The sequence below is a fragment of the Hypanus sabinus genome, chromosome 8, assembly GCF_030144855.1.
Source record: "Hypanus sabinus isolate sHypSab1 chromosome 8, sHypSab1.hap1, whole genome shotgun sequence".
NCBI classification, from domain to species: Eukaryota; Metazoa; Chordata; class Chondrichthyes; order Myliobatiformes; family Dasyatidae; genus Hypanus; species Hypanus sabinus.
The window spans coordinates 43,572,554-43,593,881 of record NC_082713.1 but is presented as its reverse complement, the minus strand read 5'-3'; the positions used below and the strand labels follow the sequence as shown (position 1 = coordinate 43,593,881).

General features: G+C 39.7%; 1 protein-coding gene across 1 annotated transcript in view; it reads left to right on the top strand.

Annotated features, from left to right (window-relative positions):
- Nucleotides 1-954: 954 nt before the first annotated feature.
- Nucleotides 955-21,328, top strand: part of gdpd2 (glycerophosphodiester phosphodiesterase domain containing 2) — a 65,602-nt gene continuing 45,228 nt past the window's right edge. The window contains exons 1-2 of the mRNA XM_059976492.1: nt 955-1,058; nt 15,560-15,700. Coding sequence (XP_059832475.1) covers nt 15,608-15,700 — 93 coding nt within the window. The 5' untranslated portion in view covers nt 955-1,058; nt 15,560-15,607. The remainder of the gene's footprint in view (nt 1,059-15,559; nt 15,701-21,328) is intronic.

Here is a 21,328-nt window from a genome sequence, read left to right as displayed (position 1 = left end):
TTGCGGGGTGCCCAGAACAATCTTTGCTGATTTGATTTGATGCATTTCACTGTGCATTTTGATGTACATGTGACAAATAAAGCTAAGCTTTAGTCTTTAATCTTTAAAGGGCAATCCTTTCAACCCACCATGTCAGTGCTGACCACGATGTATCCGTTCATTTTTACCAACGCAAGACCACTTCCTTCTATGCCTCAGCTTAACTGCTCATCCAGATATCCCTTAAATGTTGTGAGAGTAACTGCCTTCACCACCTACTTAAATAGAGACATCCATTTTCCAACCATCCTTTAGGAAGAAAAAAACACAGATCCCCTTAGAATCTCTTACCTCTTAACCTAAATCTACGCCCACTAGATAAAGACTGGTCAGCTATGAGAAAAAAAGTTTCCTCCTATCTATCCTATCAACACCCCTGATAATTTTGCATTCCTCTGACGTCTCTCTCCTTAGCATCCTCCATACTTACGCAAAAAATCCATATAATTCAAACACTTCCTCACAATTTTTTGGGATTATCTTCTAAGTCATTTATTCCTGGAATGAAATAAAATTTAACCTGTAACAGTCATTCCAGTAATATCTGGCTGAATAGAGTGCTAGCTTTTTTTTAGTTCATAGGGCAAATAAAGAGAAAAAAAGAAACAAGGAATAAGTTAAAGATTAGAGTGAGATGGTCAGCCATAGAAATTCCAAGAGACTGAGTAAAATTTCAGTTTATGGAATATAGATGAAATATTTATGTAATTTATCTGAATTGTTAAGTAACATTTGATTTAGTATAGACTATAATTTGTAACATGGAAGTAATTCATGTATCTCAAGCACAGACACTGTATAAGTTACAAAACAAGCTGTTGAGTGTGTGTGTATAAGAGGGAGTGTCATCTTTAATACTATGATCATCAGTACGTTCAAGGAGTGGCAACATGACGTTCCACTTGAGTAGACAAGCGGAGAGCAGAGTGTGTTGGATAGAGAGGCTGACGAGCACCATTGGAAATTTGGCAGGGTGACAAAGGATTGCCAAGCAGTTCACATTGCAACATTTCTTGCAGGTAAGGCAGTGAGTCAGATGTTCCGACTCATTGCAATCTGCATCTGAAGACCAGAGAACTGATTTTTTTTGTATGTTTTAAAGTAAATTGTATTATACTTAAAAGGAAAAAAATTAAAGGGCAATGGGAAAAGACAGGGGAATAAACTGATTAGCTCCATTAAAGACTGAACGACAGAAAGCTGGACATACTGGAAAACTGAAATGAAAGAGAAAATACTCAGATGTCCAAGCTGCAATAATGGAGTGAAAAAGACTTAATGTTTCAGTTTAAGATTTGAGAAGAGAATATTTTAAAAAATTATAATATAGCCAAGCTGAGACGACATAGCCTTACATACAAAATATTCTTTTATAAGAACATAAGAAATAGGAGCAGGAGTATGCCATCTGACCAGTTGAGCCTGCTCTGCCAATCAATAAGAACATAGCTGATCTAGCCATGGACTCATCTTCACCTACCTGCCTTTTCTCCATAACCCTTAATTCCCCTGCTGTGAAATTCATTATCAATTCAATATAGTGCTTTAAAGGTATACCAACTGATGCATAAAGGGGAACCAGATGATTTTTAATAATGGTTTACTGAATCAGAATCAGGTTTATTATCACTAATGTGAAATTTGTGCAGAAGATAAAGACGTATGGCAGTGAGAGTAATATATCAGAATGGGTAAACGATTGGTTAAAAGAACAGAAAACAGTTAGTGAAATGGCTATTTTCAGGTTGGCAAGCTATAACTAGTATCACAAGGATATATGCTGGGACCTTAAGTAGCCACAGCCTAAGTTCAGAACTTTAAAGCACAGATCTATTATGGCAAGATTTATAGATGGATCAAAATAGGAGGGATAGCAAAATGTGAGAAGGATATAAAAAGTCCTCAAAGAATTAAGTACTTAGATTAAGTACTTAGGTAAAATGTTGCCAGATGGAGTGTAATTGATAAGAAGAGAACAATGGAATATTGTTTAAAAGGGAAAAGAGACTGCTACAGTATAGAGAGATCAGGGTATCATTGTACATGAAGCATGGAACATTAGCACGAAGGCACAGCAAATAGTTATACAAAATGAAATGATAATCTTTTCACAGCTGTTTCTAGACCCACTGTGCTTTCTGCACTTTATTTCAGATATTCCGCAGCTGAAGTTGTTTGAAAGTTTTAAATAAAGGGGATGGAGTCAACAAGAAACAGAGAAGCCCACACCTACACAAGGCATTTACAGGATCTGGAGTACCTATACAGCTTAGGTCTTCTTGTTTAACTAGGGATTTACTTCCATTGGAAACAGCTCAGAAACGAATCAAAAGATTAGTTTCCAGGATTAAGACATATCTCTTTGAGAAAAGGATGAGCAGATTGGAATCATATTCATTGGAGTTTAAAAGAATGAATGTGATCTCAGTAAATAGACAAGATTTTGAGAAGGAAGAAAACTGTGGATGCTGAATAGCAGTGTTTATTCAAGACTAAGATAATTGTTTTATTTAAGTAAGAGTCAATGGTTATGAAAAGCAAGCAGGAGGATGCAGGTGTGGCCAAAATCCAGGAAACAGTTCTACTCCTCCCAAATTCAGAAGCATCAGGCAGTTATGAATCTTCAATTGCTCATCTAGCCAAAGGTAAAACATTGAATATTAGAGTATTGGGTATACTGAGTATTACACAATATCTCTAGGCATGGGTCATGGGAAAATGAAACTAGGTGTGCTAGATGTCAAAAGTAAAAGGAAAACCAAATATATCATTAAAAAGACTAGAGTTGGTGTAGTCTTAAAATGGCATAAACTGTTACGCTCTGAGTTGTAAGCCTGACAGCTGAAGCAGAGCTGTCATAAGTGAGGCAGAACCAAAAGAATCCAAGGTGAAGCAATATTGCCATTGGAGCATATTAATTTGCTTTGGGTCTGCGTAACCAACTGCAGAAACATTCTGAAATATCTAGACATGAACCTGTGGAGGCAAAGGGATGCCAGGTCTTGCTCTGAAATGTTGATTATCCCTTTGCCTCTACAGGTGCTGCTTGACTGGCTGAGTTTACCCGCAGTTTGTTTTCTGGCCTGAGAAACATACAACTGAATAGGCTTCAAGTGTGTGGCATAATTTATATACTATAAAATACTGTCTCCTCTACCCTTCTACTTGTATTCACTTCTCTTAGCAGATGAGTAAAAACATATGGTTAACAGGTGCTCTGGACAAAGTTAAATATTAAACAAAGTTAAATATTGAATTTAAAGAAAACTTAAAGTGTATGAAAAGCTTTGAAGTAGTTAAAACAAACACAATGAGGAAACAACAGTAGAATGAAAGGACATCTCGGTAACAAGCAATAATATAGTGTGATTATTAAATAAAGAACTGTGAATAGCAAAGGAATAATAAACTGTGAGAAAATGAAATGAAAAACAAAACAAATGTGAAAAAGTATGAACAAAACAGTTTTGAAATTTTCTGGTCAGTGTTTAAGCTGGAGGTTACAACACGCTCAAAAGAAAATCAGAGGGAAGGGTTGAAATTAAATTGTCAGTTTCTCTCCACAGATGCTGCCTGATCTGCTGATTTCCCCAGCAGTTTGTTTTTCCCCTGAAATTCACAAATTGGGCAATAGTAATTATTTCTCCATTTGGAAACCTTGTAAGTAAGACCTTTGGGTGTGTCTTGAGAACATGCACAGAAGCATGATCAGAGTTTAATCTTGCCACACAGCTTCTGGTAACTTAGATAGTCTAAATCAACAGTTGCAATATTTTTAGAAACAGATGAACAGCAGGTGATAAGCAGGCAATATTTTTAATCCAGTGTGTTTTTCCTTTATTTACCGGTAGTCCATTTCCAGAATTTTAACATTGATCTTTTACCCATTAGTAAATGTCTTCTTTTCCAAGCTGTCTTATTAACTTACAATTCCCCACCTCCCAGCAGCAATGTGAATTCCTACAAGAACTGATCATTACTGTTTTTAAAATCACATTTATGATCTAACTTCATAGGGAAAAGAATCTCTGACTCAAGTTAGTAAACTTGAATTTCACAAGATAGCTAAGTATGGGTATATGGCTTAATATTTCATTCACATTTTGAATATACTAGCAGCAACCACCTCCAGAAAATTGTTAAGCTAGCTTTTGAACAACTGCAACAAATCTACACTCAAAGCACAGTTTGAACATACAAAATTAATTGAAATGAAGATATTCCAATGTGTGGTCAAGTTGTTGCTCTGGAACATAGATACACATCATTTGGTTTTTGTTTTCTGTAATACAAGAGCAAACAATTAGCATACTTTGTTACTAATTATCCATTCACAATTTGAAATAGCTGCACTTTCCTAGAACTAAAAATAAACAGCTCTCTGAGCCTATTGCAATAACATTACTGCTACTGCACTTTAGAAGCTAAGACATTAGCCTTTGTTGCTAAAGAATGGGTAAATGTATTGTAATCAGATGCACTTTCCACCACATTTTAACAATAATATACTGCATCTGAAGCTAAAACAAAATTTCTTTTCATTTCTTGAGAAGGAAGTTACTTTTAAAATATGAGGTAAATTTCAGAGCTGCCTTTCCCAACCTTTTTGCCCTAGAGGAACACTTGAAATAATTTTCAGGTCTCGGGGAACCCCTGTGTAAAAAATATTATATCTACAGTTCACGGGATGTTAGCGTAATCAGTAAGTTGTAGATCTGATAAGCCAAACATAATTGTCAATGCTCTTTTCAGTAGAAAATGAAGCTTTTAGCCAACCTTTCTAGGGAAAAAAATAGGTAGCTTAGCTTACCATTCTTGAAATTAAGTTCTTTCTTTCCCTTTCATAACTTTTAGAAATTCATAAGGCAAACATAATAAGTTGCTCTGAAATAACTGTCTTAAGGCAAAATGGGATTTAATTTTTCTATAGGCTCAATAGATTTAATTTAAATGAAGGTAGTAAATTGATTTTAATTAATGCAATTTACATGGAAATATATTGACAATGTTGAACAGTAAAGTTACTAAAAACTATAAGCCAAAGCAACACAGTTCCTCCAAGACAGACCTTTTGTTTCCAGATATGAAAACAAAACATTAAATATATCTCGGCCTTCGCTTGTTTTGGGCAGCTCTTTGCAACAGAAAAGGTTTTCTTGAAATTCACCATCATTTACAAATCTTACAAATGCTACAACATGACATTTATTGGTAAAATCTGTTGACTCATCAATCTGGATAGAGAAGCTGCTTTTTTTTTCAGTTTAGCACACAAAACCTCTTCAACATCATGTGACATGTCACCAATACGTTGCCTTATCTTACTGTTCGAGAGTGAAACCTTTTCAATTTCTCATACTGCATCTTGTCCTAGCATTTTACCCACTATAATTTTACATACTGACATTATTAGATTCTCACCAACTGTGTCACGTTTCCTTTTCTGGGTAGTGTGTTCTGCTACTAAATAACTTGTTTACTGAATCCTTTTACTGAACTTGACTTTATTAATGAAAGTTTTAATCTGTTTATTCTTAGATTCCAAAAGCCATTTAAAATAATCAACACATTTGCATGCCTTATGGCTATGATTTGTCATTAAGTGTCTTGAATTTTGCTGGAGCCATCACTGCATTTATAAGTTGTTTGTCACAGGCTAGGCACAATGGAATCAAACAACTTGGATTGCCAGTCCATGTAAAACCCATTGAAAAGTAGCTTTCATTGTAAAGACAGACTTTTTTTGTGTCTGTTGTTGCACTATTGCAGTGAAATACAGTGAAGATTGAACCATCAGACATATCTGCAAAACACAGGGATTAACAAAATGTAAAAAAGAACTGCGTAATAAATAACTAAACAAAAAAAACACGAAAAATGAAAACTTTACAATACAATTCACTTTTAACATACACAATCCACCTTTTGCAATGTTTACAATAACAACAAAATAGCAGGTCCGCGGCCGAGTCGCGGGACTTAAAAACTCCTTCTTCGGAATGAAAATTTCCCTACAGTTTTCTGCTACACTGATAGAGTTTGTTCACTCCCATAAGTCAGTTGGCGATGCATAACGGGAATTTGGGGGAGTTCATTTGAGAGGGGGAGGCTGACATCACAGCCTGAGCTAAACAAGTCCATTCAAAGGTCGGAAAATCCACTTCACACCCCTCGGCCTACAGTCCTCCCATCCATACAATGGAGTGCTCATCAATTATCAGCTTACCATCCTCTCCTCCATGCAATATAGCGCTCACCGATTATCAATGGCTTCCCATATCTCACGTCAAAAACTGAGAATATCACGTCATATCACGTCAAAAACTGAGAATAGTCCCAATCAAATAAATACAGCCCTTCTGGGCTGCGGGGCCTCTAATGAGATTGCTAACGGGGCTGCTTGGCCTCTGCCCACCATTGCGAGTGCTAGCATCAGATTTTGCACAAATTTTTAAAAAAACAATGTTAATTTTTTTTTAATCACGATCTCTCGCAGTTACCTCTCATGGAACCATAAGATTCCATGGAACCCTGGTTTAGAAATTCATTGCTGAATGAAAACTTTGAAAGCCTCAACTATTCTCAAGAAGTTCAACACTATTTAGGACATAAAAATATGCCCATTAATTCTTTTAGTTCACACGTGTTGCGTCCTTTGACTTTTGTCGCCTTCATTTATTTCTGTCAGTGTAAATGTAGACAATTTTATTTATCTATGTGAGTGACTGGAAGCATGTGACAGCCAAATGCAGGCTCAGTGCAGGTGTGCACTTCAGCTCTTAAGCATTAATTTGGAAAATTGAACGTATAGGCCAGAAGAAATGTACAGGGTGAATTAAAAGGCTATGAGCTGTTTACAGAGGAGCAATCTGAACACTCCTGATTGAGATCTTGCCTCGGCAGTAGGAGACTCACCCTCAAATGAGTTTTGGAGGAATGGAGACATTGGCAATGGGAAACAACAAGCCCTTCCTGATATGGACTAGCTGCCTGAATCTCATATCCATTCAACAGATCTGCCATCTCAACCCATATCAAATTTGCTGGTGTCACAAGTGTCAGTTTTATACTTGATCAAGCGTAACATTTGTGATTCCATTTACTGTACACCAAAGTTGGCTTATTAAATGATTTCAAAACAGTTTTTCAAATGTGAACCACAGAAGGTTTTAGGTTGCACTATATTATTGTGGGAATAAGGAAGACAGATTGCTCACATACAACGTTATGAAAGTTGGCTTATGCACTAGTTCAGCTGGTTAAGGCAGTGCCTGAGATAACAATATTAGTCATTGGGCCATGGTTTTGTCCTTTTCGATCATTTGAGTTAGCTGATATACGTCATGTAGATATTAAGGAAACTGCATTTAGGTACTGCACGCTAGTTTAAGGAGCGCCTAGGTGAGCTACTTTCTTCAACGATTATACTTCTTTTAGGGAAGATACTCCTACAGGACTATTGGACAGACAGTTCCAGAAGTTGGAATTACTGACAATGAAGAATCAGCTTATATTTCCAACTCAAAATGTTTTGCAGCTTGTAGGCAAATTGTTGAATGAAGGGTTCACATACACCTTCTTCCCTTGTCATTCTTTGTGGAAGAGATCACATGTTAGGAGGAGCTGTCAACAGGGCTTGGACAAGAAATGCGCTGTTGGATGCTTAGGGTGGTAGACAGCAGACTGTTTTGAACAGGATGCAGCTGAACTTCTTGAGAGCTGTTGGAGGTAGATTCATCCAGGCAGGAAACAATATTCTATCATGCCTTCCCAAAAAGGGTAAGTCATTCACCACAGGATTCCCAGCTTCTAATCTGTTTGTGTAGCCTTCATATATATGTTGCTGATCCAGCTGAGTTTCTGGTCAATGGAGACCTTCAGGGTGTTGACAATGCAATGCCAGTGAATAACAAATGTAAGTGATTAGAACTGCTGAAGATGGTATATCCTTCTGTTTTATGGTGTATCTTCTACTTGCCAGTTCTCAGCCCAAGTCTGAATATTATCCAGGTATTGGAGGCGCTTCATTTGTTGCGGAGCAGCAAATAGAATCGACCATTGTGCAAATGTGACATACAATGGAAGGAAAGTCATTTGTGTCTTTGAATCATAGCATTATACAGCTATGACTCAAAACAGATCTTTCAGTGCAACTTGGTCATGTTGAGCAAGAAGTCTGTCTAAACCCATGTGAAAAATTTGCCTTGGGTGTCCCATATATGTTGCCTGCCCTTACTTTAAATCTATGCCCTCTAGCTTTAGACTCCCCTACTTCTTGCAAAAGTCTGTAACCGTCCAATTTATCCACTCTTCTCATGATCTTATATGCCCCTATAAGGTCACTCATTAACCTTCAACATTCGAGGGGATGTATCCCACCTATTGAGACTTCCCTTGTAACTCAAGCCTGCCAGCGCTGGTACTGTATCATTCTTGTGAATCTTTGTTGCAACATTTTAATGACAGCAGCTGTGCACCAGAACTGCACACACAGTTCCAAGTGTGGCTTTTCCAATGACATGTATGTTTTAACATTACGTTCCACCTCTTGTACACAATAGCCTGACGAATGAAGCTAAGCATGCCACCTCCCAGTCTACCCATATACCAATTTCTGGGAACTATGTGCCTGTACCCCAAGGTCACTCTGTCATGCACTACACTTCAGAGCTCCACCATGCCTTGGCTTAAATCACAAAATGTAACACCTTGCATTTGCACCTTACAACTTTGGGCATTGGAGTTGTAGTTCTGGCATCCTCTGTAAGAAGGTTTGAAGGTTTCTCCCATGAATGCATGGGTTAACTCCTGGTGATCGGTTTCCAACTACAGTTCAAAGACGTATCGGTAAATTAGTCATTGTAAATAGTCCTGTTATTAGGCTAGAGTTAAATAGGTGGGTTGGGTGTGGAGCAGTTTGATGGGCATAAGGGCCTGCCTCAGGTGGTAAATAAATAAATTCCACCTGCTGCTCCTTGACCTACATCTGGTCAATTAGATCCTGCTGTAATCTTGGATAACCTTCTTCATTGTCCACTACACCACACATTTTAGTATCATCTGCGAACTTACCAACCATGTTAATGTGTTGTTAGAATAGATGACAAACAACAGCAGACCCAACACCAATCCCTGTGGTACACCACTGGTCACAGGCCTCCAATCTGAACAAGTCCTTTGAAAATTCTGTAGAAATATGTAGAAAATATGTAATAGGGCCATATTGAAAATATTAAAAACATATCAGACAAATGATAAAAAGTATCCTGTAAAACTTAGAAATATAGAATTGAAGTGGCTAGTATATTACTTTAGCCAAGGAAAAAGCTGTACAAAGTTTAAGTTAAGCAGCAAAAATTGAAAGTTAATAATAATGTTAAATTATTTTTAAATTGCCTGGGTTAAAATCAGGTGTGTTCAGATTGCTCCTCTGTAAACAGCTCATAGCCTTTCAATTCACCCTGTACTTTTCTTCTGGCCTATACGTTCAATTTTCCAAATTAATGCTTAAGAGCTGATGTGCACACCTGCACTGAGCCTGCATTTGGCTGTCACATGCTTCCAGTCACACACATAGATAAATAAAATTGTCTACATTTACGCTGACAGAAATAAATGAAGGCGACAAAAGTCAAAGGATGCAACACGTGTGAACTAAAAGAATTAATGGGCATATTTTTATGTCCTAAATAGTGTTGAACTTCTTGAGAATAGTTGAGGCTTTCAAAGTTTTCATTCAACGATGAATTTCTATACCAGGGTTTCTCAAGCAGGGTTCCACAGAATCCTAGGTTTCCGTAAGAGGTCACCGTGAGGGATCATGATTTTAAAAAGTTAACATTGTTGATTTCAACTTCGTGCAAAGTAAGATGCTAGTACTCCCAGTGGTGGTCAGTGACCAAGCAGCGTTTCAACATTTGTATGTTGATGCTTCAGTTCTAGAAAAACTGTACCGTTTTACCATTTACCATTATATCATTTGTATAAATGTATGCATAGGTATCTCCAGCCAAAATGCATGTGGGAGAGGGGTGTCAGGTCTACACATGCAAGCTCCTTCCAGTCTCCACCTAGGTAACAGGAGTTAGCTGTCACTTCCAAAACATAACCTACAGCCTATTTAAACCCAACTCTGAGCCACAATCCTTGTTCACTCATACAAACCCAAGATCCTCAATCAATTGCTCCTAGCCTTCAGTACCTTGTTGCTTTGTTGTGTTAAATAGCTGTTCTCTCATATTTTGAGGCTCCCATGACCTGCTATTTTACAATTTATCATTAAAAGTGATTGCTCACCACTAAGTGATCTCCGTTGCTCTGCATTTTGCTCAAGCCTCCTCTACATATCCTGACAGGATGACTGAAATAGCAATTGATTCAGCAGAGTTTGTTTGTCTAAAGGAAGTCAGCTGTCTTAACAAGCACACTTTCCAGAAGCAGCAGGGAACCTTTGACTATCAGCTCACCACTCTCAACCAACTCTTCATCTCATTGCAACAACTCAGCACCAGTCGATCTCCTCCCTCAGAGCCCTGGATTCTTGTGACCCAATGTATCAACAGATACCCAACCCAATGCCACAACTTCCTGTCCCAGTGTGTCTTGCACTTTGAGCTGCAGCCGTCCACATATTCTACAGGCTGAGCCTTCATCATCTCTCTCTTGACTGAGCAACCACTAAATGGGACAATAAACTACCATCTTCAATAAATATGAGGATATCACACTGAGGTGTGCTGGGTTTTCAACCATCTGCAAAGCGAAAGGGGGCCAGCGGATCAGATACTTCACTGGCGTCAAAGCTTATGTTCAGTGCTGGATTACTGTGGAATTCAGGACCCTTGCAACTGACTGCGGCTGGAATGTGGTAGCGCTCCTGGACCATTACCATCATGGGCTCCCAGAGCGCTATATAGATGAGCTGTCTACCTGGAGCTCAAAAGCCTCATCACTCTTGCCTTCCATGTTAGCAAGTGTTTTATGGAACAACCCTCCAGATTACTAGCCAGAACTCTAGTTCCATTCCCAGAACCATTTCAGGCTGCAGGAACCTCCTCAGCAATGCCTCCAGAACCCAGGCAGTCAGGAGGATTCAGGTACAGCAAGCAACTTTCTGGACCAGATTCTGTGCATGCAGCTTGTACCCTACCAAGCCTATCTCACACCCCTTCTGCATCACAGCCATTGACGAATGTCCCTTGGGTCTAGGCTAGTCAGAATGTACACACGGCCTTTGCACATGAGCATCAGAAAACTCCATGAGTCCATCCAGTTCCTCCTTATTGACACACCCAACAATCCTCCCACCTTGGGTTACCTATGGCTCACCACTCATGACCCACACTTTGCCTGGACATCCAGTACACTGCTGAGTTGGGGACCCACTTGCCTGCAACCTCAGCTGACTTCCACCCAATACATCTGTGGAGACAGAGGTGAGGTAACCTTCCCAAACTCCTACAGGAATACCACAATTTCGCCATCACTTTCAGTTAAAGGGAGGCCACTACCCTGCTGTTTAACAAACTGTGCGAACAGCCTCCTCCTGGGCACCACTACCTCCCCGCCCCCCCACCGGTCATCTGTTCTTCCTCTCCCCTCCTGAGATCCAAACTATGAATGACTACATTACCAAGGCACTACAGCATGACTTTGTTCGACCATCCCAGTCTCCAACAAGTGCAGGACTCTTCTTTCTCAGGAGGAAAGATGAAGGTCTTCATCCCTGCATTGACTACTGTAGACTCAACAAAATCACCATTAAGACCACTACCCTCTCCCCTTGACATATAGCACAATCAAAACACTCCACAGGGCCTAGATGTTCACCAAACTGGATCTACAGAGTGTATACAACCTGATCCGCATCTTTTTGGTAGATGAGTGGAAGAAGGGGTTCATTCTGGCCACTAGAATACTTGATGACTCCTTTCCAAATTTCCAGCAGTCCAGCCATTTTCCAAGCATTCATCAACAAGATCCTCTGAGATATTCTGCACAGATATGTGTTTGTCCACCACAACGACATCCTCATCTTCTCTAAGGACTCCCAAGACTCCACCTGTCATGTCTGATCAGCCCTTCAGTGTCTCCTCAAAACCAACTATAAAGCAAGTCAGAAAAATGCCAGTTCTACATCTAAGTCATCTTTCCTGGGTTATGTCCTTTCATCCCAGGATATAATCATGGACCGAGAGAAAGTGTGCAGCATCATTGAATTGCTGTAACTGCGCTCCCTCAAATGGCTACATCTCTTCTTGGGCTCTTCCAATTTCTACAATTGGTTCATCAGAAAGTACAGCCAAATTGCCATTTCTCTCACCTCCCTCACCAAGTCCCCTACCTTATGGATAACTTGGTCTGCTGCCGGGGACCGTGCTTCAAGGAGCTCAAGAGACACATTACCACAGCTCCCATTCTCCACTATCTGAACACCTCCAGACCTTCTGTGATAGAGGTAGACACATCTGATATGGGACACGGGCCATCCTCTCCCAGCAAGGACTGGATGGGAAGAGGCACACTTGTGCCTTCTTCTCACACAAGCTCAACTCTATGCAGCACAGCTATGGAATAGGAGACAATTCTTGCCTCTGAAGTATGAGACTCACCCTCAAATGAGCTTTGGAGGAATGGGGACTTGGCAATGGGAAACACCAAGCCTTTCCTGATCCGGACTAACCACCAGAACCTCGTATCCATTCAGCAGAACCGCCAACTAAACCTGTATCAGGCTCGCTGGGCCCTCTTCTTCAAGCAATCCAACTTATCCATCTCCTACCAACCTGGATCCAAGAACACTCAGGCGGACACCCTGTCATGACAGTTAAACCCATGTTCCCTGTGAAGGAGCCAACAGTAAAGATTCTGTCCACCAGGACCCTGGTTCACAGATGCTGGAATGCTTGGAGGAGGGCATGGAGAACCATACCAGCTGCCAAGAGTGCTTACTGCCACCAGGCTAACACACATTGGTGCCTAGGCAGACTACTGCTGCCTGAGGACTGCGCCTGGCTGTTCCTCGGAGACATGTCACTGCACACTGACTCCAAAAGCTCTTGCCCCGGTTCAGTGGTACCTTTAAGTTTACGCAGATTCCATTCACTTGCCTTCTCCATCTGCTACTGTCCCTCCAGATCACGCCTACATTCCATGTGTCATGCCTGAAGTCCATTGTCCATGCCCCACTTAATCCATCTAAACCTGCATGTCTAGAACCAAGGGTGGTGGAAGGTAGCCCAGTATTCACAGTTCATCAGTTGATGGATTTACAGCATTGTGGGTGGGGTGTGCAGAACCTGGCCAACTGGGACTAGCCCACAGGAGAGATCTTGGGCCATCCAGTTTCATCTTGGATCCATCATCACTCATCAAGGAGTTCTGCCGGACCTATCTAGATCATCCAGGGCTGTCAGGAGCCATCCATTAGCAGGTGTGGTGATGGGGGGGATTCTGTCTGGCCTGCAAATGTAAGCTCCTCCCAGTCTCCAGTCAGCTAACAGGAATCACCTTCCACTTGTTTCCAACTCATTACCTGCAGCCTATTTAAACTCAGCTTTCATTCGCAATCTTTGAACCCTCAAATGAACCAGCCAGCCTCAACCAGTTGCTCCAGGCCTTCAGTTACCTAGTTGCCTTGTTAGGTATCTGTTGTCTCTTGTTTTGTGGCCCCCTCATAACTTGTTATTTTGTAGTTTATTATAAAGTGATCATTCTCGGCTAAATCATCTTTGCTGCCCTGCACTTGAGTCAAACTTTCTCTACATTTTCTGATAAGGTAAAGGGAGGGAATAAAATTGGTGGAGCTTTCAATATAAGACATGTCTCCTATTCTTAATAGGTTGAATAGACATCATCACAGTAAAGGATTGCAGAATTAAAAAGGAGTTTCATGCCTCTGCAGCTTGATTTGTTCAGAATTGAACATTGTGTAGATAAGTGCAAATTAATTTACTTTGATAGCAAAAAATAAGAAGGAATTATGTAATGAACTGCCCCAAAGGAATTACCTTACTTTGTCTGTCTTACAAAACCACGGAAGCTTTTCTTTGCACAGATAAATTGATTGGGATAATTAATCATCATTTCAGTTCCTCAAGTTCCACATATACAGTATAGCTGTAAATGAAGATCCATCAGAAACACAATAATGTCAAATGTATGCTGCACATTTACATTTCTTTTTATGGAATTCTACTTGAAAGTACCAATTCAATATATGCAGCCATTGTAACTACAAACAAAGTAATTCGAGTCAATTCACCAAATTTGCACCAATGTATTTAAATCAGAGAAGCAATCAATGGAATAAATGACTGTACAAAATTCCTCACTGCTGAGCAGGATGAAAGTCAGTAGCATATAAGTAACATGAAATAAAACCCTGTTTCATATAAATAAATAAACATGCTGAGCTATCTTTCAATGTACAATGTGCCTGCATGACATGCTACAGAGTTGCAGAGACATACAATAAGGAAATAGTCCCGACATCCTACCATGTGCATGATGACCATCAAGTGTCCATCAATAGTAATCCAATAAGTTTGGAAGTTTATTATGAGTTTCCCAAGTAGCAAAATAAAGGAATGAGCATGGTTTTTTTCCTATTTCTAATTTATTTTCTTCATAACTATGAGTTACTATAACTTCATTATATAGTTCATTGACCTGAGTATCAGCATTTACTAGGGGTGATTGATAAATTTGTGGCCTAAGGTAGAAGGAGTCAATTTTAGAAAACCTAGCACATTTATTTTTCAACATCGTCCCCTCCTACAGGTACACACTTAGCCCAGCGATTGTGGACCATACAGATCCCTTCTTTGTAGAAGTGGGCCACAACAGGGGTGTGGCCTAAGGTAGTAGGAGATGAGTTATTAACTTCAAACTTTCTGCATTATCACTCAAAGAGTTGAACTGCACGTGCATGTAACAAGAGAGTCTTGGACCTCCAGGTGGTCCACAGCAGGGGTGATTGATAAGTTTGTGGCCTAAGGTAGAAGGAGGTGAGTTATACAGCTCTCATTACGTGCACGTGCAGTTCAACTCTTTGAGTGAAAATGCAGAAAGTTTGAAATTAATAACTCATCTCCTTCTACCTTAGGCCACGAACTTATCAATCACACCATGCTGTGGACCACTTTCTGGAGGTCCAAGACACTGACTTCTACAAAGAAGGGATTCGTATGCTCCATGACCGCTGGACTAAGTGTGTAAATGTAGGAAAAATTAATGTGCTAGGTTTTCTAAAATTGACTCCGTCTACCTTAGACCACGAACTTATCGATCACCCCTTGTATTTTGCTTATATTTACTCATACCAGATATTTCAGAGTTCAATGAGATGATACTTATTCTGGCTCAGGTTGTTCCCCAACTCTTATCAATTTTTGTCTTTTTATTTTCAAAGCAATAACTGTGAATGGGATATAATCATTTCTCTGGTTTAATGTAACAGAATGTTTTACTCTTAACATGTCTCAATTAATTTACTTGTTTTCCTATTTTTCTTCCCCAGGTTAGTAAAGTTAATACCTGATAACAGTATTTGAAAGAGGATAAAGAGATGCCGCATGTGCTGAGGAAACAATGTTTAATCTGTGTTACTGGTATTTATGGTTGCCGCTGGAAACAAGATGGATTGCATCACAACAAAAAGGTATCATTCTGAATTCTGGGGAAATAATTACAGTGGGACACAAGATCTTTTCATGAGCAGAAAACCAACTTAGAAAAAAATAGAGTTCCCTACTGAATGCATTGATTGTCTAGATTACAGATGCTGTCTATGACTTTAATAACAAGTTTAAGTTTAGAAAGAGGTAAAACTGAAATAGCCAGTGCATGAGTCCGTAAGGGAGTGTACATCCTTCTAATTCTTGCAAGTGCAAAAGTTAAGTGCAAAGTAAATTTATTATCAAAGTACATATGTATCAGCATCTACAACCCTGGATTCATTTTCATGTGAGCATTCACAATAAATAAAATGATATATTCTAGGATCAATGAAGACCTCACACATGATGGACAAACAATCAATGTGCAAAAAACATCAAAAAAATACAATAAGAAAAAGAAAAACACAAATAATAATAAATAAGCAATAAATATCCAGAACGCAAGGTGAAGAGTCCTTTAAAGTGAGTCCATAGGTTGTGGGAACAATTCAGTGTTGGGGTTACCCTTCTGGTTCAAGAACCTGATGGTATAAGGGTAATAACTGTTCCTGAAACTGGTGGTGTGGGTCCTGAGGCTCATGTATCTCCTTCCTGATGACAGCAGCGAGAAGAAAGCATGGCCTGGATGGTGAGAGTCGTTGATGATGGATGCTACTTTCCTGCAACAGCATTACATACAGTGGTGCTAGAAAGTCTATGAACCCTGTAGAATTTCTTCTTTTTCTGCATAAATATGACCTAAAATGTGATCAGATATTCCCTTAAGTCCTAAAACTAAATAAAGGGGGCCCAAATAAATATGTTACACAAAAAACATTTTACTTGTTCATTTATTTGTTGAGCAAAATGATCCAATATTATATGCATTTGTTTGAAAAAGTATGTGAACATCTGGGGTAATGCCTTCTGCAAAAGCTATTTGGAGTCAGGTGTTCCAATCAATGCAATGATATTGGACGTATGGGTTATAGAGGTGCCATGCCCTATAAAAAAGACACACAGATTACTGACAGACCCTGCTGTTCTCAAGGAAAATCTGTCTATATGCACAATGCCTTGATCAAAACAACACTCAGAGGACCTTAAAAGAAGAAATACAGGGATGTATGAAGCTTAAAAAGGCTACAAAAGCATTTCTAGAGATTTGAGCATTCATCAGTCCACAGTAAGAGAAATAGTCTACAAATGGAGGAAACTCAGCACTGTTGCTAGCGTCCCTATGAGTGGGCATCCTGTATAGATCGCACCAAGACAACAATGTGCAATGCTGAAGGAAGTGAAAAAGAACCCAAGGGTAACAGCAAAAGACCAGCAAAAATCTCTAGAACTTACTAAAGTCGCTGTTCATGTGTGCATTATCAGAAAAACACAAACAAGGATGGTGTACATGGAAGAACACACAGAGGAAACCACTGCTCTCCAAGTATACAATGCTCCCAGTCTCAAGTTTGTAAAAGACACCGGGATGTTCTATACTTCTTCTGGGACAATGCTCTATGGACAGATGAGATAGAAGTTGAACTTTTTGGCAGAGATGCACATTGCTAGGATAGGAGGGAAAAGAGCACTGCACACCGCACAAAAACCTTATCCCAACTATGGAGCATGGTGGAAGGAACATCACAGTTTGGGGCTGCTTTGCTGCCTGAGGACCTGGACAGCTTGCAATCATTGAGGGGACAATTATTCAAAATTGTATCAAGACATTTTACAGGAGAATGTCACGGTAGCAGCACATCACCTGAAGCTTAATAGAAGTTGGATAAAACAACAAGGCAATAACCTGAATGACAAGAGTAAATCAACAACAGAATGGTTTAAAAGGAAGAAAATTCCTGTCTTGGAATGGCTGATTCAAAGTCCTGATCTTAATCCTATAAAAAGTGCTGTGAAAGAACCTGAAGCATGCAGTTCATGCAAGGAAGCCCACCAACATCCCAGAATTGAAGCAGTTTTGTAAGGAAGAATGTAAAGTAAAATTCCTCCAGGCCGACATGCAGGACTGATCAGCAGTTACCGGAAATGTTTGGTTGAAGTTATTACTATACAAGGGGGTCACACCAGTTACTGAAAGCAAAGATTCACATATTTTTTCCAACAAATACATGTAATATTGGATCATTTTTCTCAATAAATAAATAACTAAACAAGCATAATGCTTTTTTTGTGTTATCTATTTAACTGGGTTCACTTTATCTAGTTTTAGAACTTACATGAAAATCCGATCATATTTTAGTTCATATTAATGCAGAAATAAAGAAAATTCTACAAGGTTCAAAGACATTTGACTACACATGCTCAATGGTTGGGTGGGCTTTACCCATGATGATCTAAGCTGTATTCACCATTTTTTCTTACCAGGCCATGATGCAATTAGTCAATATACTCTCCATTGCACATCTATAGATGTTCATTGAAGTTTTAGATGACATGCAGAATCTACACAAAGTTCTAGGAAATTAGAGCCACTGTCATGCTTTCTTCTTAATGGCATTAGCTCTCTGAAATGATAACACTGAGGAATTTAAATTTGCTGACCCTCTCCTCTCTGGCTGACAACTGGCTCATGGAAATTCACTTTCCTCCTCCTGTAATCAGTAATCAGTAATCAGCTCCTTGGTCTGGCTGACATAAAGTGAGAACCTCTCAGCCAAATTTTCATTCTCCCTCCAATAGTATATAGAAACATAGACAACCTACAGCACATTACAGGCCCTCCGGCCCACAATGCTGTACCAAACATGTACTTACTTCAGAAATTACCTAGTGTTTCCCATGCCCCTCTGTTTTTCTTTTTTTTTGTAATTTATTTTTTTAATTGAAGTTCATCATCAAACAAACACTTCCATAAGATGTATTTCAGATGTTGTACACATATATATTATAATCATATATATCACAGATCTCCATAAAGTATTTCTCTGAGGTATACACTTATAGAAAAGAATGGAAAGAAAAACCAGCAAAAGGAAAGAACTATGTACAAGTAGGGAGCGATCTTTTTTTTACAACACATTCATTGATTTGTGAGAATAAAATCAGGCCTATGAGGCATTATGTAAAACCACTTTTCCCAGTATGAATCAAATTGTTCCAGCTTATGATTAACAGAATCTGTTATCTTCTCCATTTTGTAAATGTCCATTGTAATTTCCATCCATGCATTTAAAGTTGGAATCTCCTGTGATAACCATTTCCTAGTAAGAGTCTTTTTACCAGCCACCAACAGTATATTAATTAAATATTTATCTCTTTTTAACCATTCTTGAGGTATATTTCTCTTCAGATCATATAAATCTTTAGCCCTCTGTTTTTCTGAGCTCCATATACGTATCCAGGTCTCTTAAAAGACCCTATTGTATCCACCTCCACCACAGTCACCAGCAGCCCATTCCACACACTCACCACTCTCTATGTAGAAAACTTACCCCTGACATCCCCTCTGTACCTACTTCCAAGCAACATAAAGCTGTGCTCTCTAATGTTAGCCAATTCAGCCCTGGGAAAAAGCCTCTGACTATCCACACGATCAATGCCTCTCCTCATTTTATGCACCTCTATCAGGTCACCTTTCATCCTCCGTTGCTCCAAGGAGAAAAGGCCAAGTATACTCAACCTATTCTTGTAAGGCTTGCTCCCCATCCTTGTAAATCTCTTCTGCAATTTTTCTATTGTTTCCACATCCTTCCTGTAGTGAAGTGACCAGAATTAAGCACAGTACTCCAAGTGGGGTATGACCAGGGTTTTATACAGCTGTAGCATTACCTCTCAGCTCTTGAACTCAACCCCATGGCTGATGAAGTCCAATGCACAGTATGCCTTCTTAACCACAGTGTCAACCTGTGCAGCAGCTTTGAGTATCCTATGGACATGGACACCAGGATCCCTCTGATCCTCCACACTGCCAAGGGTCTTACCATTAATACTATATTCTGCCATCATATTTGACCTACCAAAATGAACCACCGCACATTTATCTGGGTTAAACGCCATCTGCCACCTCTCAGCCCAGTTTTGCTTCCTATTGATGTCCCACTGTAGACTCCACACTATCCACAACAAACCCAACCTTTGTGTCATCAGCAAGTTTACAAACCCATGCCTCCACTACCTCATCCAGGTCATTTATAAAAATCGCAAAGAGTAGGGGTCCCAGAACAAATCCCTGAAGCACTCCACTAGTCACCGACCTCCATGAAAAATACGACCCGTCTGCAAACACTCTTTGCCTTCTGTTAGCAAGCCAATTCTGGATCCACATAGCAAGGTCCCCTTGGATCCCATGCCTCCTTACTTTCTTAATAAGCCTTGCATGAGGTATCTTATCAAATGCCTTGCTGAAATCCATATACACTACATCTACTACTCTATCTTCATCAATGTGTTTAGTCACATCCTCAAAAAATTCAATCAGCCTTGTAAGGCACGACCTGCCTTTGACAAAGCCGTGCTGACTATTCCTAATCATATTATGCCTCTCCAAATGTTCATAAATACTGCCTCTCAGGATCTTCTCCATTGACTTACCAACAACTGACGTAAGGCTCACTGGTCTATAATTTCCTGGGCTAATTCTACTCCCTTTCTTGAATAAAGCAGCAACATCTGCAACTTTCTTATCCTCCAGAACCTCTCCCATCCTCACTGATGAAGCAAATTTCATTGCCAGAGGCTGAGCAATTTCCTCCCTCACCTCCCACAGTAGCATGGGGTACATCACATACGGTCCCAGTGACTTATCCAACTTGATGCTTTCCAAGCTCGAGCACATCCTCTTTCTTAATGTCTGTACGCTCAAGTTTTTCAGTCCACTGTAAGACATCCCTACAATCGCCAAGATCCTTTTCTGTAGTGAATACTGAAGCAAAGTATTCATTAAGTACTTCTGCTAATTCCTCCGGTTCCATACACAATTTTCTACTGTCACACTTGCTTGGTCCTATTCTCTCACATCCGTCTTATCCTCTTGCTCTTCACGTACTTGTAGAATGCTTGAGGTGTTCCTTAATCCTGCTCACCAAGGCCTTCTCATGGCCCCTTCTGGCTCTCCTAATTTCATTCTTAAGCTCCTTCCTGCTAGCCTTATAATCTTCTAGATCTCTACCATTACCTTTTTTGTACCTTTCATTAGCTTTTCTTCTCTTCTTGACTAGATTTTTAACAGCCTTTGTACACCATGATTCCTGTATCCTACCATCCTTTCCTGTCTCATTGGATTGTACCTTTGCAGAACACCACACAAATATCCCCTGAACATTTGCCATATTTCTACTGTACGTCCCTGAGAATATCTGTTCCCAATTTACGCTTCCAAGTTCCTGCTTGATAGCTTCATATTTCCCCTAACTCCAATTAAACCCTTTCCTAATTTGTCTGTTCCTGTCCCTCCCCAGTGCTATGGTAAAGGAGATAGATCACTATCACCAAAATGGTCTCCCTCTAAGAGACATGACAATTGACTAGGTTCACTTCCCAATACCAGATCAAGTACAGCCTCTCCTCTTATAGGCTTATCTACATATTGTGTCTGGAAACCTTCCTGAACATACCTAACAAACTCCACCCCATCTAAACCCCTCGCTGAAGGGAGATTCTAATCAATACTGGGG